The 17,398-nt window shown below is 32.1% G+C and overlaps 2 protein-coding genes across 2 annotated transcripts; both read left to right on the forward strand.

The window, feature by feature from the left end:
- The first annotated feature begins 1,600 nt into the window (after positions 1 to 1,600).
- On the forward strand, positions 1,601 to 10,688 carry LOC114181917 (protein S-acyltransferase 8-like). The gene is made up of 5 exons (XM_028068590.1): positions 1,601 to 2,106; positions 8,079 to 8,264; positions 8,586 to 8,891; positions 9,009 to 9,242; positions 9,838 to 10,688. The coding sequence occupies exons 1-5, from the start codon at positions 2,065 to 2,067 to the stop codon at positions 10,357 to 10,359; spliced, it is 1,290 nt and encodes a 429-aa protein (XP_027924391.1). The 5' UTR covers positions 1,601 to 2,064; the 3' UTR covers positions 10,360 to 10,688.
- Positions 10,689 to 13,091: 2,403 nt separating this feature from the next.
- LOC114180758 lies at positions 13,092 to 16,085 on the forward strand. Its single transcript, XM_028067052.1, has 2 exons — positions 13,092 to 13,176; positions 15,610 to 16,085. Exons 1-2 carry the CDS (start codon positions 13,092 to 13,094, stop codon positions 16,083 to 16,085), a joined length of 561 nt encoding a protein of 186 aa, XP_027922853.1.
- Positions 16,086 to 17,398: the final 1,313 nt, after the last annotated feature.

Here is a 17,398-nt window from a genome sequence, read left to right on the forward strand (position 1 = left end):
AATGCACCAAATGCACAGCTTGGCACTTCCATTTCTGATACCACTTTCACTTCACTATTATTATTTTTTATTTTTTTCTTCATTTTTTTTAACCTTTTTCAATTTTCTCTCTCTGTCTCTGTCTTCAGTTTTTTCAATGATAAAGAGAGAAATTTTTTTTTGACTATCTCTATCACAAACTTTGTCTTCATGCAATGTCCCAAGGTGGGTCCCCATTGCTCCAAAATGATTTTTACTAGTGCTAAATTAGCTTTATATATATTTTATAAAGTTGCAAGTTATTTTATCTAGCTTTTAGTTTATTTGATAATTTATATAATTTTCTTCTATTATTATTTTTAATTTTTACATACTACTACTTGTTTAAAACTTTTAGTACTTGTTAGATTGTTTTTTTTTAATTTATATGTATATTAGATTAAAAAATTAACCAAATTTCATGATATATTTCTGAGAAAAATTATACACAATAAAATTCACATCAAAGAATCTCAACGTAGTAATATATTTTTTTAAAAATTTATTCAATATTCATTATGTCAACTTATTTATATAAAATGACTTCTCTACATCAAAAGAACATATGCAACTTTTAAAAAAATAAATAGCATTTCTAAAAACTTATATAAAAATTTAATTATTTTAAAAATTATAAATTATAACTAAATAATAATATATTTTATTTATAAATTCAAATTTTATTCATATAAAAAATTTATGAAATTATATCTTATACTATTTTACATTTACTAACCAATTTATAAAGTATTTAAATATAAATTTAATAAATTAAGTTATCAGTTGAAACTTATAAATTAAAAATTTATTGAAGCTACCAATATCTTAGATAAACTTCTTCTCAGATATTTTTCTTTTAATTTTTGAAAGTGTTGGAATTAAATTTGAATGATAAACAATAAATAAATAATTTATTCAGTAAATGTATCATTCAATAATAAATCACTATATGTAATATGTTTTCTCCCTTTTATAAAAACTAATTGTCCCATAATCATATCAATATTAATTATCAGTTTATTTTATAACTTTCATAACCACTTAATTAAGGGCGTAACGTCCCAATATAAATTCTTTGTCTTTTTAGTTAGAATCCAGAGTATTTTTACAAAATTTTAGTTTTTTTAATTAACTACGAAACTGATTCATGTCTAAATCATAATGAAATAAATCTCTTAATTTCTTTCCAACATTTTATAATTGATCACAAACTAATTTTCTTTATCATTTCATAAGGATGTATTTTGCTATAATTGATCACAGAACAATTTTCCTTATCATTTCATAATAATGTATTTTGCTGCAATGGAACTTTTTTCACAAATTCAACTATATTGTCAGCTAAATCACTTGTAAAAGACATGACTTTCATACATAAATAAGAAAACATTTTTAATAAATATCAATTAGAAAAATGTGTGAGAGAAACATTCTTATATAATATAATATAATAGCAGTTTTTTTTTTTAATATTTACACCTCAATAAGTGAAAGTCAATTAATAATAATAAATGATGAAACAGCAACAACAAAAAAAAAATGGTGAAAATTATTAAAAGTGAGAAAAATGGGTAAGGCCTTCTTCATGGAGGTGGTGAATTTCAGAGATTTCACATTCACTGGCGAAGAAGGGTTTCTGGTCACACAACACCAACATCGCAAGCCCGTGTCTCTTTCTTCTTTCTTCAACAGTGCTGTGTTGTGTTGTTTTTTTTCTCTCTCTTTCTTTCTCCCTCTGTTATATTTTATTATTAGTTTGTTTTATTTACCCGAAAAACCAAACCTGCAATTTTCGAACTCGAAAATCGCCGTCTTTGAATCACCCTTTTAATTTCTAGCGGAGGGTTCTTCACGCGCGACATCCAAATCGTGGAAGCCTCGGATTTTGACCCTTCAATCGCTGAATCGAACTACCTTTCAGCGGTGGGGTCGTTTGGGGTAATTGAACACGGGTTGGTGAGATGAGAAGAACTTGCATGTTTTGGGTTTGCAAAGAGTTATTATAAGAAGGAGTTGTTGCAGCAGAGCTTCTTCTTCTTCATTTTAATGGCAGCCAAGCGCGTTTATGAAGCATGGAAAGGAAGTAATGTAATATTCTTTCTCTGCTTTTTTTATGTTTTTCTTTGTGAATATAACTTGTTGTGTTTGATGTCTTAAACGTGTGTATGTGGTGGATTTGTTTATATGAGTTAGGAAGTGTTGTTTTCTGTCATTTATTATTTTGGATTTTTAAAGGGATTAGTGGGTTTGAACTTTGAATTTCTGCTGCTGCTGCTGTTGGTCTGTTGGTTGAAGATTGAAATTGTGAGTGAGGATACGAGAAAGATAATAACTTGAGAGTGTGGTTTCAGAATTTATGAGGTGCGTGTGTTGAGTTGGTGGAGCGAGGTTTTATGTTTTGAGAAGATTTTAACATCTAATGGGTTGTATCCTTTTGGATTGTCTCTTGTAACCGTTATGAGGAAGCTTGATTTTGTGTGCAAACTGATAGAGCATTGATGGTGGTTCCTTGGAAGAGACAGTTGAAACAAGAACTCAGTGATGTGATTAAAAACTGGTCTTAGTTGGCTGCAGCTGGTTTTCTGCTTAGAGTTCGTATATTTTAGTGAGGGAGAGACGTAGCTGTGAAGCTCCTGCAGCTTAGTTAGGTCAAAGAGAACTGTGGTTATACTTGAGACTCCTGTGCCTTAGTTAGGTCAAAGAGAAAGGTTTCGCAGGGCAACTTGATTTGTCTTATAGGTACATGAGAGATGGAGATATATAATTTTTGTCCCCTTTTTTATATTTCATGATGATGGGTTTTCATTACAAATGTTGTTCTTGTTGTTCATGATGATGGGTTTGTTGTGGTCCCCCCATGTTTTTATGTTCTTTTTGTTTTTATTTTTTTATTTTTTAATAAAATCTTCATGGTTTGGCAGTGATGCCTAGCATGAACTTATTTGAGTTGAACTGAAGTTATAAAAAATTAGTATGGAAGTGCAATATTTGGTATTTAGGAACATGTGTCTGTTCAGGTAGTGCTGGTGGCGTGGGATTATTTGCTTTATGAACTGTGGAAACATTAAACGAGCTGTTTTGGGTTTTGGTGTCTTCTGTAAGCCTTGTCTTGTTTGTTTGTGTGAGTAAGCGTGACTTTGGAAACAAACTGATGGAGCCGTGATAGTGGTTCATTGGAGGACATAGTTGAAAGAATAATTTAGTGTGGTTGCTTGTTTTGTACTTCCTATTTGTAATAGGTGAAAGATGCATGAAGCTATACATTAGTTTTTGTGTTGTCTTGGTTAATTTAAAGCATTATCTTCAACTTGTTGAGATACTTTGTCTCATGGACAAAGGATTTTAATTTTACATTTTTTTTCTTGTTTTGTTTCTCTGTTTGCTCAATGTGGTGCATGTTCAGTTTTGCTTTTTTGGAATTCAGTAAGATATGAAGTATCATGAACTTGAGCTCGTTTGTGATCAATTTTCTATATTCATCTTTTGATGGTAGTTTTCATGTACAACAAAAATTGTCTTAGCTAGGATTGAATTACAATCACTGGATTGCTTCATCTTTATGTTGGATGAAATTCATATGAAAATATTTTATCTGTTTGAGATAGTGCTGCTAAGCAACAATGTTTTTCGGGAATAAAGTATCACAGGAGAGGCCAACAACTTCAGCTCCATGTGGAACCAAAATCCTAGGTGGGACTTTCTCTAAGTGACCTCAATTCACTTGTAGTGTCTCAGTGTCCTGTTCAGAATCTTAAATCCATGGTTTGGGCAAAATATACAAGAACAGACACATGTTTGGGACTTTCCCAATGGAATTCCATACATACCTGTCATTGGCTTTCTAAAATTCCAATTTAACTTATCGTTTATGATAACCACCAACATATTTGCTAAAGGATCGGCTCCGGAGTGAACAGTGATTTGTCCATTAGTTTCTTTTGCATTGTGGGAAAATAATCAACAATGGTTATGATTGGAAGGGAACCGACAATAGCTGTCACTAACAGTTTTGTATTACTAGATATAAGTGTAAGTAATAGTAATAATTGGCAGTTATGAATAGAAGATTGGATCAGGAATGTATTATTAGAATATGTGATAGCAAATAACTTTTCCTTTATTAGTTTTTTTAGTGTTAGTTCTGTATTAAAATTAGAAACTTCATTGATGGCAGTTATTCATAAAAAAAGTAAGTGATGTTAGTTATGTATCATTGTATATTTAGGGTGTATACTATGGAGGAGAGTGTTGTTATTAGTGGTTTGTGGATCAAGAATATTCTCTTTAGTAAACCTTTCTCTTTGGACAGCAATTGTATTGCTGTATTGTGTGATTTATGTGTTTAGAATCATATTTTATTAGTTTATCAGTTCGTGTACTACCAGATTGATCCACATGCTATATTGTACTTTTTCTCGTCCCTTTTGTTATTTGCTTGTATTTGGTTTTGGGCTTGGCCTCACATGTGGGCCAATGATAAAAGCTTGATACCCAACCAGGAATTTTGATGGAGATTAGGTGTGTGACTATGATGACTATACCAATAGGCTCCAGACTGGTGGCCACATTTCATACAGAAGCCTCTCTACACCTTAAATTGTTATAATTGGCAAGAATTATCCATATTTCTTTATTCTTTTTGGTTCAAATTGCTAATATAGTGTCTACCACTGAAGTCCACTTTACGAGACCTTTCATTTCTTTTTTCAATTAATGCTCTTATTATTATTAACTATAGTTGTAGCTGTATAAGTTGTAAGTTTGATCACTAATATTTTTTATATGGTTCCTTGTAAGACATCTCCTAATGCATAAGCCCTTTGGGCTTGAAGCATTAACAATGCTTTGAGCCAATTTTCCTTATACTGAAATTTAATTTTGGGTTAAGTATGTTTTTAGTCCCTGAACTTTGACCAAAAATTGGAATTCGTCTCTGTCCGAAACTTCAATACATTTTAGTCCCTAAATTTTAAAAATGAATGAATATAATCTTTTTAACTCAATTATGTTAACTTTTTTTTTAGGTGTTAAACACATTTCTTAGTAGATATTGAACCAAGAATGTGTCAAATAGTGTACACAACTCCAATACTAACATAAAGTTTAAGGACTAAAATGTATGGAAGTTTGAGACAGGGACGAATTCCAATTTTGGGTCAAAGTTCAGGGACTAAAAACATACTTAACTCTATAATTTTATTATGGAGAATGTGAGCAGCAAGTATGGAATGTTGATCACTTTGCCAAAGATTTTCCATACCATGCTAAGGACAAGGGGCCAACTCTCCCTCAGGCTTAAGCTATTAGGTGGATGCCAAGGAATGTCATAAATCTATAGTAGGGTAATGTTAGAAACTAAAAGTAGGGTTTGCAGTAAAACAGTTCAGATGAGTTTGAATACCAATCCAAATCTTCTTGTTATTGAAAAGAACATGCAATTTAGCCAAGCAATGTAAAGATTTTAGTTCCAGAGCTCATCTAATCAGATAGCAATACAGAGATGTTAAATGATAAAAGATATCATGCAACAAAGGGAAGATAATCCCAGTTATGTCATCCAAACCTCTAGTAGGAGATTGTTATATTGTTTTCCGATTATTAGAATGAGTTCTATGGACAGCTGTGCAGTCGGAATTACCAATCAATTTGTTCAGCTGTTGAATCCAAAACTCTAGCAGGAGATGATAATATTGTTTTCCAATTATAGAAATGAGTCATTTGGGGTCATTGATGGTTTCCGATAATTTAGTTCACCACTAAACTCCGCTAAGGTAGTCATGAACAGGCTTCTGAGATCCGTTGTCTAAAGTTTTCCCCAAATCCTTTCCTTACGGTGAACGTTATAAGTTCTCTTAATTGTGGCAATTAGGTCTTTTTCACCTGCTACATATGATATTCATTGCTAATTTCATTGGTGCTAACAGCTGCATCCAAAACCTGATTTCATTTGAGAAATGGTATCTTCCAAAACCTTACACAATACTTGCTCAAAATCATGTTAACAATGGAGACTATACTAATAGTTGAAAAATTCTTAACCTTTTAAACTTTAACCTTTCAGAAACCAAAGCAATGATGGTAGTCATTACTGTACTAGCTTCACTGGCTGGAAAGCATTTTCTGAAGATCTTGAGATCTTCATTTATAATGTCCCAGCAATTTTTGAAGAAAGCAGTTGTAAACTTGTCTATGCTTGGGGATTTATATTGATACATATTTAGATCCTCCTTTTGTTCTCCTTAGAAGGTGGTTCTGCGCAATTGTCTTTTCTTTCAGAATTTAGATTCAACTATTCAAGTTTAATTCCTTGATAAATGATCTAAATTGTTCTTTTTTGTAAATTGAGTCTTGCAAAATATTGTATTTTCTCCACCTAGTATCATCATTCGTCACTAGATTTCCTTTCACATACAATCTCATGGAAAATATTGTATTTTTCCCAATCTAGTATTGTCATTCATCACTAAATTTCCTCTTTTAACATACAATCTCCCAGACCATAATCACATTTTGACGCGTTTGCAGCATCCTCTGCAATTTGTTGTGTTATCTTGAATATCTCCATTGAACAAATGTCATGTTGTAGGAGATCCTAATTTGCTGCCAGAGATTGGAGAACTTGAATTGTATTTGGCTTTGCCCTTGGTAGGTGCTAACATCTCTACATAGTCGGTGCCGTGGGTTTGTGTATACCCTTTTGCAAAATGACACGCTTTGTACTGTTCTATTGTCCCGTCAGCTTTATATTTCAAATTGAAAGGCCATCTCATGCCAACAGATCTCTTCCCTATAAGTAACTATGTCAGCTTCCATCTTTTTTTGTTTTGTCAAAGCCCTCATTTCTTCCACCAATGTCTCTCTGCATTTAGGAACCTCTAAGACCTTGTGAATAGTCTTTGGAATTTTTTCATATCAACCTTGAAGATGAAGTATGAAATCCTATAGACAGATATGGGGCTTGGAACAGTGAGTATTTGGGAAGGATTCAATGTTGGGGTATAGGTTCTTTAAGATAGATAGCTTAGATTTCAAATGTGTAGCTTTACCCAAATTTCTCCCTTAAGAAGTGCTTTTGGAAATAAGTACAGTTTTCAAAGACAAGGCTAACAAAGGTTTTCTATTGATGGATCACAGCACTTGTAGCCTGGAGTAGAATAGCCAATGAAAACACATTTAAAAACTTGATGGTCTTACTTGCTTCGATGATGCGATGAGTGTGTATAGATAGTATAACCAAATACTCGGAGACTAGAACTAAGGTGAGAAGTAGGGAAAATTGCTGAAATCTTCTGAGAGGTGTTATGATTATGAAAGAAAACACTCTTCTCAAAATTCTAATTATGAGATAGATATCATACTGCATCTCACTAAAACATTTTTGGCATGCTTGCTTTAAACATTAAGGAACCAGCAACTTCTAGGTGTTGCATTTGGCCACTACATTTTTTGAATGTTTTTGAGGGCAGGAGAACTGTGATTAATAACCATACCTTTTCAAAGATAATCTTCCACAGTGGTATTTGATAATCTGTGCCATTCTTAGTGTGCAGAATTTGAATGTGCATGAAATTGTGTTTGAAATCACTGAATGAAAGTTAATAAACAGATAAAGGCCATGCATTGAATATTTAGCCTGATTTTCTATAAACAGATAAAGGGCGTATTGAATATTTGTGTGCTGTTGCTAACTTTTGTGTGTGCCTTGAAAGTCAGCATCTAATATCTTTAGACTATATTTCCAATAATCAATTTTCTAAACTTAGGATTAATATTGGACATTGTTTCTAATTTTATTTTGTTCACTTGTTTAATCTGGGTAAATTGAATTAATTTCAACAAAAAAATGTATCAAAGTCTTAGCCTGTGGTTTGGGCCCATCTCAGCAGATGGCACCAAAAGCTAGCTCATAGAATGAGGGTTGTCTTCACATTTATATACTATTTATGTTACATATTACAATTACAATCTTATATACCTATTATTAGTTTATTAGTTTATTACCTATTTCTGTTACATACTACAATTACAATCTTATATACTTTTATACTAATGTTATGCAGAAATTCCTATTTGGAGGAAGGTTAATATTTGGACCTGATGCTAGGTCACTGCTTGTTACCTTGCTGCTGATCATTGTTCCAGTTATCGTCTTTTGTGTATTTGTAGGAAGACATCTTCGGCATGAATTTTCTTCATATAATGCAGGATATGCTATTTTGGTGCTGGCAGTTATCTTTAATATTTATGTAAGTTTTTCTGTTCTTTGTCATTTATATTTTTATACTTTCGCAGTTTGCTTACCGAGATTTGTTATTCTGTAAGCCCCATGTTCCAAATTTAAAATAGGTTTATTTCTTTATACAGAACTTTCTACTGTTTCGTCTAAATGTACAATGCATATATTGATACATTTTCTTTTCTTTTCTCTTAGATTTTCAAATATTTACGAAGGTTGTAAGCTATTTTGGTGATCACATTTTCTTTCATTTAAACATCATTTTTAGGGAAAGTCCTTGTCTAGATATTGGTTGTCTATAATTTTTTCTGTTTGATATTTTTGTTTATAGGTGTTGATTCTTCTCTTTCTTACTTCCTCACGTGATCCGGGTGTTATTCCAAGGAATTTACATCCACCAGAGGAAGAGTTCCGTTATGACTCTTCAGTTTCAGTTGATATTGGGGGTCGCCAAACTCCAAGCCTTCAGTTCCCTCGAACAAAAGAAGTAATGGTCAATGGCCATCCCGTGAGGGTGAAATATTGTGATACTTGTATGCTCTATCGTCCACCTCGTTGTTCACATTGCTCCATTTGCAACAACTGTGTTGAACGTTTTGATCACCATTGCCCTTGGGTGGGCCAATGTATTGGGCTGGTATGATTGTTGGTATTAGCCATGTTCTTGATGTTATAAGATAACTACTATATTCATATTGATGTTCTTGGCTTTTTTGGTTTCTCTTAATTCTTTTGTGACTTTTCCAAATTGCAGAGGAACTACCGTTACTTCTTTCTGTTTGTTTCTTCAGCCACTATTCTATGTATCTATGTGTTTTCCATCTCAGCTTTTTACATCAAGGTTCTGATGGATAATTATCACGGGACAGTTTGGAGGGCAATGAAAGAATCTCCTGCATCAGTTATATTAATGGCATACTGTTTCATCTCTTTGTGGTTTGTTGGTGGACTTACTGGCTTTCATCTGTACCTTATTGGCACAAATCAGGTCAGTTGACATCTTTTACATTTCTGATATATAATCTTGTTTAAGTTACTGTTCATTGTGCTAAAGACTAAACTGGCTACTAAGTGAATAGAAATGCATTAGTAGAATTGTCCTCGGTTAAACTAGATTGAAACAAAACTCTTAAAAAATATTTTAATCTTCTAAATCCACCTGGCTCCTTATTTATATAGGAAATAGTTCATTACTTCTTGTTAGGTGGACGTGCACACAATGATGAATGGGAAGGAAAGAAATTTAAAGAAGATAATTTTAAAATCTTAAACTCGTGTCCCTCATACTTTTCCTTTATTCTAAACAAGTATCAACCTTAAATAAATCTCAGAAGGTTGGTAATTTTGTATGTTCTTTCCCTCAATCCAAAATACATTGACAGTGTAATCTTGATTAACTTGTAACAAGATGTGCCAAGAGTCGTCCCCTCTAGTGGTTTTCCTTTTCAATAGTATGAAAGATAAATCATGTTCTATGTACACATTGCTTATAATATACAACTTTATTTTCTGAATCTTTGATTCTTAAAAGCCCGTGTATTGCAAGAACTTCATCACCTGGTTGATTGTAACTTGTTTTGCAGACTACCTACGAAAACTTTCGGTATAGAGCCGATAACAGGTTCAATGTTTATAACCGTGGTTGTTTAAACAATTTCTTGGAAGTATTTTGTACAAAAGTGAAGCCCTCAAGGAACAATTTCCGAGCTTTCGTCCAGGAGGAGGTACCAAGGCCACCCCCTCCGATCATTTCCCGGGAATCTGAACCGGATCTGGGAGGAGACCCTCGGTCTAAGGTTGAAGACGATCTGGATATCGGTGAGGACTTGTTAAAGATATCACAGCGCCGGAATATTGAAGAAATTGATGAGGACATCCGGAGTAGAGGGAGTAATGGGCCTCCCCATAATACATCTGAAGTTGATTCAGCTTTGGGTTCAGATCGCCGGGCTCCAACAATTCGATCCGAAGCAAGGCACTCAAGTGAGGGTAGAAGTGAAAGCTGGGAAATTGCCTCTGAGGTCCTTGCCAATTCAAATTTAACTGAAAGTAGAGGCCATGTTGCATCAAAGGAGGTGCGCCAAAAACTTGGTGGTTCTTTCTGATATGTGTGGTTACTTAGATATTAAAGGTGGAAAAGGAAATGGTGTTTGATCAGATTATAGGAATGGGAATTGAATTGATTGAGGCATTAAGTACAAAAACTTGTTTGATCTTTTTTGTGGTAAGCCTAGCTCTTTTGGAAAGAATAGAAATGTGTGTAATTTTCGAGAGACAGAGGAATAGTATCTTTTTTTTTTCTCTTCTCTTTTCTTTGTTAATTTTTATCCTACTCTCCAACCTGTGCATTGCATCTTTATGTGGTTTTATTCTTTGTGTATATAACCAGTTATGATGCTAAAACTCTACATACTGTGATTTAGGTATTGTAAAACTGGTTCCTCCGCCAAATGCTTTCATTGTGCTACTACTATGATCCACTGATGTGTTGGGATTTTGATGACTTTGAAAGGTTTGAAGAAGGCTTAAGTGGAGCCTATGATACAAGAACGGGTTTCTATTGCTCCTTATTTATTGGAAATTCTACCTTCCATTCTTCTCAAGTGTCTTAGCAACTTTCATCTATTTGGGAGGCATCAGAAGAACTCATTGTTCAACTTGGAAAGTCTACCTTCCATTTTTGCATGGCCTTTTTGGGGAGCATACAACATACATGTTTTCATCTAATGCTAATATTACCTAATATATCTTGCCTCAACCATCCATTTTTGGCCTTAGCGACCTTTTTTTCATTTCTTTACAACTCATGTGGAGTTAGGTAGTTTACTTTTTTCTTTTTTACTTTAGGAGTTGCATGATCATTGTAAGTTAAGGGTGTAACTCGAACATAAAAAAAAAAGGAGGTTCTTAACTTTTTTTAATGGAAGAAATCACTTAAAAATTATGTAGAAAATGAAGTCTTAGAACTATAGCGAGTGAGACGATCGAGGATTCAAAGAAAGACTAGGGAGGACTCGAGAAACAAATAGTATATATCCACATTCTTCTTCACCAGGTGTCTAGAAAGGTACAACGATGAGAACTTGTGGAAAGTCTTATGCAAGATCAGTGTAACGTTGCATCTCTCCTCTTTTGTCATATAATTCACCATTTTAAAGGTCACCCAAAATGATTATAAGTTAGGATTGACAAACATAACCGAACTAATTAACTAAACGTGTATAATGATTATGATTATTGGTCATCAAAAACAGTAGTCATGAGATCATACACTTTTATGTGTATACAACTATACAATGTATTATATAAATATTTGGACTAAATATAATTATGTCTATTAATTTTTAGTAAAAATTTAAATTAGTCATTCGTCAAAATTTTAGTCTAATTAAGTTCTCTAAAAATATGTTTAACTTTAAATATTTTAGTACTAACAAAGATCTATAAACTTTCACTACTAATATCATGCTCAACAAGTCCAAGTATTGCACAAACTTATTCTTGGAAAATAACTTGATGAAGGCATTTTGTTGAATTTTTAGTGGTGTTAATCCTTTTTCATTTGAATCATCTTAATACAAAAGAAGTGATATTTGACTTCGATATACTTTGTCTTGCCATGTTATACATGATCCTTGGCTAGCAAATCGTATTCAGGATATCATTAAAAGATGATAATATTCTCTTGAGTAAATATTGAATTGTTTGTCAAACCTTTCAACCAAATAACTCCTTATTTACTTCTTCCAACACCATATGCTCTGCTTCACTGGTTGAGAAGTACACTATTGGTTGGAGAGTAGCTTTTCAACTAACCATGACCTACCTACCAATTGTGAACACGTAGCTAGTAATGGATTGTCTATTAGCATAGTCAAAATCCAATAATTTTGTCAGGAATAATGAGAGTGTCTAAAGGGAAAAAGTTGACCCATAACACATATCAAGAATGGTTTTGATATAGTGTACCAACAATCATAGTTTATATGCTCAAATGGTGTTGTCAAAAGTAGGGTTGACAAAATGGGTTAGGCCCATAGGACCAGGCTGCCAACCTGCAAAAAATAATCGGGTTGGGATAGAGTTTAACCTGCAGACCCAATGCAACTCGGCCTATCAAGTCTAGAAATCCGTCGGGCTAGTCCAAAGTTCAAACCGGGTCAACCCGCAACTTAACGTCACTAAAATAAATTGGAACATGTTTAGTGCAGGTTGAGACACTTTCTCATTTCTCACTCTCAGACATTCATTTCTCTCGTCTCCTCTCCTTCGCTTCTCTCGTCTCCTTTCCTAGACTCCTGCACTTCATCCATCATCTCTCATTCCCTTCACATTTATTTCGTTTCTTTCTTCTCTTAGACACTCATTCCTACTAGCACAACCAACCATTCCACCTTGTTGATGAGTTAGCCCTGCGAAACTCACCCATAGGAGCGATGTGACACAAACTTGTTTATGTTTTTCAATTTCATTGTTCTTCTTTTGTTCTCTTCCTTTTGCTGTTCGAATTTGAGATTTTGTGGTTCAAATTAAGGTTTGTGATTTTGTGGTTGGATTTGGAGATTGGGATTTTCTGGTTCGAATTAGGGATTGTGATTTTGTGGTTTGATTTGGGGATTGGGATTTTGTAGTTCGAATTAGGGATTTTGGTTTGAATTTTGTGGTTACAAGAATCGATAAAAATTGAGGGTGATATTGGTTTGGTTTTGGTTTTGTGACGTGTAGTAAAGCCTAAAAATGGAGGGGACTTTTGCTCCTGCATTGAAAGAGATTTGAGTATGCATAAATTTTGAGCAAACATTCTTCATATTTCCAAAACTATGAAAGAAAAGAAGGGATGGCGGAAGGGAGGGGCGGGCCAGCCCGCTGGCCTGCTTATTGGCAGAATGCGTTGAACATCTCAACCTGCTTTCAGACTTCGGGTTAGCCCGGTCCGACCCGATTTTAACGGGTCAGAGACGGATCAGGTCTAAACGAGCTGGGTTAGCCTGTTTTGCCATTCAAAAGAAAAGAAGGAGAAAAGAAAAATAAAAGGGTCATTTTCACAACACTTTGACTATAATAGTTAAAGGTGTGACTATAATAGTTAAAGGTGGCAATACAAAGTCAAACAAATTATAAAAGTATGCTAACACATGGACAAGTTACAACACTCACACATTTAAGAGTTTGTTGTAGGATGTTTGTAAAAAGAAGTTTATGCATAGAAATACAACTAATGAAACATACATGTCTTACATAAACTTGCATGTGAAGAAAGTTTCAAAGTTTCCAAGTGTTTATCCTTATTAGATATGTAGGGTAAGTTTTATCTGTAAAAATTTCACAACTATGAAGTTAAGACTTTAGAAGTAAGGAGTGTTCTTTTGTAATACCCTTTCAATCAGAAAATTGTTGTTCTTGTTAAACAACTTTATCATTGTACATCCTGAAGATGCCTTTTCTACTTAGTTCGGAGAGATATTGGTACTAGTTACTTAAACTTAAGAGAGGTTTAGTTAATATCCAGGAGTGACTTTTTGCCAAAAATACTTGTAATATGTTACGAAGGAATCTTGGTAGGTTACAAAAGAGAATTAAACATGGTTTAAATTGGGATAATTAATATCGATATTAAAAAAACTCATATCTCTTATTAATTTTGTTTTAAATTTTTTTAAGAAATATTTATAAATTTTATTATAAAAAAAATTATAGAAAATTACTATTAATTTTTTTTCAAAATATTTTATATAAAACACTTTTCACAGTAAATTTTGTAAAAATATTTACGAACTTTATAATTTTATAGAAAATAATTATTCACGAAGGAATCTATTCTATTGTTAATTAAAATTTTTAGAAAAAATAACAGAAAAAAATTTTCTTATAAATTATTTTAATAAATTTGAAAAACAAATCCTATATAATACGATAATTTTTAGTAACGTATATTCACTATTTTTGTCTTTTTCATGTGGTCTACTCTTCCTTTTTAAAAGCTTTTCGAAAAATTTGTGAACATGTTTTAAAATATTTAGACGCCTGTGAGGATTCAAATTTAAAAAAAAATAAAATTATTCAAACTTTTTTTTCTGTCCATGTAACCAATTTTTTTCATGACATTGTGTTATTTAAAAAATTTGTTCAGCACATATAAAGATCTCAACATAATATACGTGGACCTTATTTTTTATATTTTAATTATATAAGAATTAATTTATTACTAAAAGAATAGGGATTAAAATGTAAGCATTGTTTTTTATTTTTTTCTTAATACCAAAATAAATAAAAAGGTATCATATAGAGAAAGTAAATTCCCAATTTAACCTAAAACTTTTAAAATAAGAATACCAATTGTGGAACATAAAAAAGTTTAAGAGACCCTAAAAGTGAAAGTTTATTTATAACTATTTCTCTATACTTAAAACATAATAATATTTACTATTATTAAATAATTATATTTGCATTAAATGGTGGTGCAGTGGGAGGAATTTGAAAAAATAAAAACTTTTTTATTTTCTTAATACATCTTGCACACAAATTTCTAAGATATATATATATATATATATATATATATATATATATATATATATATATATATATATATATATATATATATATATATATAGTAGCTAGGTCATATCAAAACATAGCATGAGTTACTCAAATAGTGTTATATATCTAAATGCAAATTTCACGTGTAAAATAAGTAAGAAATTAAGATACATTAACTCATTGATTATATAGAAGTATATACATGTGCATTGCCATCTAATTCATAAGTACAAATACCATTGTCAAGTATGTTAATAGCAATATCCAATAAAATCTTTGGTTTACATGAAGAGAGAACTCCATCATAACAAAGACAACACATTGATACCTACTTTAATTAATTAATATTTCAATTGTATTTTTTTGTTAAATAAAATTTTGAGCATTATTCATCTTCGATATTACTATTAATAAATGGTGATTAATAAAATATCACACCTTAATAGAAGGGCTAGTGCCTTTTTAGGGATACAACCCTAAAAAAATAGTTAAACATCAAAACTTGTTTTCCTTATTACCTTCAATAATTGGATGAAAAAAAAAAACTAACATATATTAACAACCAAAAATAGCAAAAAGATGTTATGTATCACCCCACCTACACCAATCATTATATATACATTACTAAAATTAGTGTCATCATGCTAACCTACAAATTATCGATTATAAAAAAGTCACATAACAATTAAAAGAAATCATTCTTTCCACAAAAGATCACAGGGACCTTTAATATATAGTTCACCACTTTCTTCTCCAGAACAATACAATGAATTTTTCAACCTTTTCCATCTTATTGTTCTCTCTTTCCATGATCACAGTTTCTCATGCTCCTTTGCCAGCATCAGGACAAGCCTTGCACGAAGCAATATGCAAGGAAACGAAGGAGAACGAGGCAAGGTGCCTTGAACTTCTGAAAGAAGATCCTAATATCGCTGCTGCTAAAGACAGCAAGGAGCTCACAAAACTGATCCTGAAGCTAGCCCTAAAAAAGGGCACTGAAACCCAGAATTTCCTAAAAGAATTGATGAAAACAAACCCTTCACCAGACCTTAAACAGTGTGCAACTACCCTGTATGATGGAGTGGTAGGGTCATTCAAAAGTGCTTTGGGTGAATTGGGTGAGGATGATCTTACAGCAAGTTATGATGCAGGAGTGGCTGGTGATGGACCTACAACTTGTGAAAGGGCATTGAGTGCAGCAAAGATAAGTGATCCTTCTATTGAAGCTCATGACAAAGACATGTTGTTGCTTAGTGGAATTGCATTTAAATCCATTGAGAAACTACCCTCTTAAAATTAAGAGTGTGTGTGATTGATTATATGAGGAGAAGGGTGTTGTGAAATGTTTAGGTTTCCATTGTTAGTGTCTCATGTGGAAGGATACCATGCATTTCTCTATTATTTCTTCACTTCAACAATGCAATGTCATTATATTAAGTATTTTACCTTTTTAATTGTTTATATATATGTAGTTCTTTTAGTGGTAAAAGGATATCTTTCAGTAGTTATCTTAGAAAAGTATATTGTATAGTGAGATAACTTTGATTGATGAGAATGATGTGTTTTCCTTCCTTTTGAGGATCAAATTCAGTAGTCTTTTGTATAATTAGTCTATATATATATTAATAGAAGTTTTTTTTTTCTTTTTCTCATACATATGTACAGAATTATCTTGACTATATTATATTTATGTTATTTTTTATTCAAAGAAAAATAAAAGAAAACAAAATCTAGATACATTTAATTTTATTTCTCACTTTAACATGTTCTTTTTAGAGAAATTAATTTCTTTAATTTGTGCTTGAACAAAGATAATTTGGATATAGAATAATTCAAACCTCTTTCAAAATTTAATTTAAATAAGACAGTTCAATTAACGTGATATAATTAGAAAAAAAGATAGAAGAGAGAAGAAAAACAAAAGATAAAAAATGAGACAACGAGAAGATCGAACCTGAAAATTTTCAACCCTGTAATTTTAAGTAAACATAATACTTCAGCAAAATAATTAGAATTGCAACTACTTTCAAATATACACACTCACGTAAATATCATGTAATATGTAGCGTGGAATATCCAAAAATTTAAAAATTTGCATGCCTTAAGCAGGAAAAAGAAAGGAAATTGTGAAGGGGAAACATGCCTAGGTTACCGTAATGCATGGGTGCATATATCTTATGATAAAAATCAATATTACTATAAGAAAATGTTAAATAATTGATTAAATTTTATTGATTGAAGAAAAATTTGTTGGTAAAACAAAATTTATCGAGAGATCAATCCCTTTAGTAGTCCAAATCTTAGAAGCAAATGTTAGTGACCAATTTAGAGACTAATTCATATTAAAAAGTGTTTTAGTTACCAATTTAAAAAATTATCCTGCCTGGGAACATACACCCGCTCGAAAATGTCAAATTCTTCGATCAATTTCCATACAAACTCAAGTTAGATGCAATTTAGTCACCGAAAAAATTAGTCGCAAATTGTGACTAAAATAGCCATCGAATAGTAGTAGTCACAAATTAGTCACTAAAATTGCGACCAAGTCAATATATAGTAATATTTATTGTTATAGTGACCGACATAGCAACCGAAAATTTTTGGTCT

The sequence above is a fragment of the Vigna unguiculata genome, chromosome 4 (genome assembly GCF_004118075.2).
Source record: "Vigna unguiculata cultivar IT97K-499-35 chromosome 4, ASM411807v1, whole genome shotgun sequence".
NCBI lineage: Eukaryota > Viridiplantae > Streptophyta > Magnoliopsida > Fabales > Fabaceae > Vigna > Vigna unguiculata.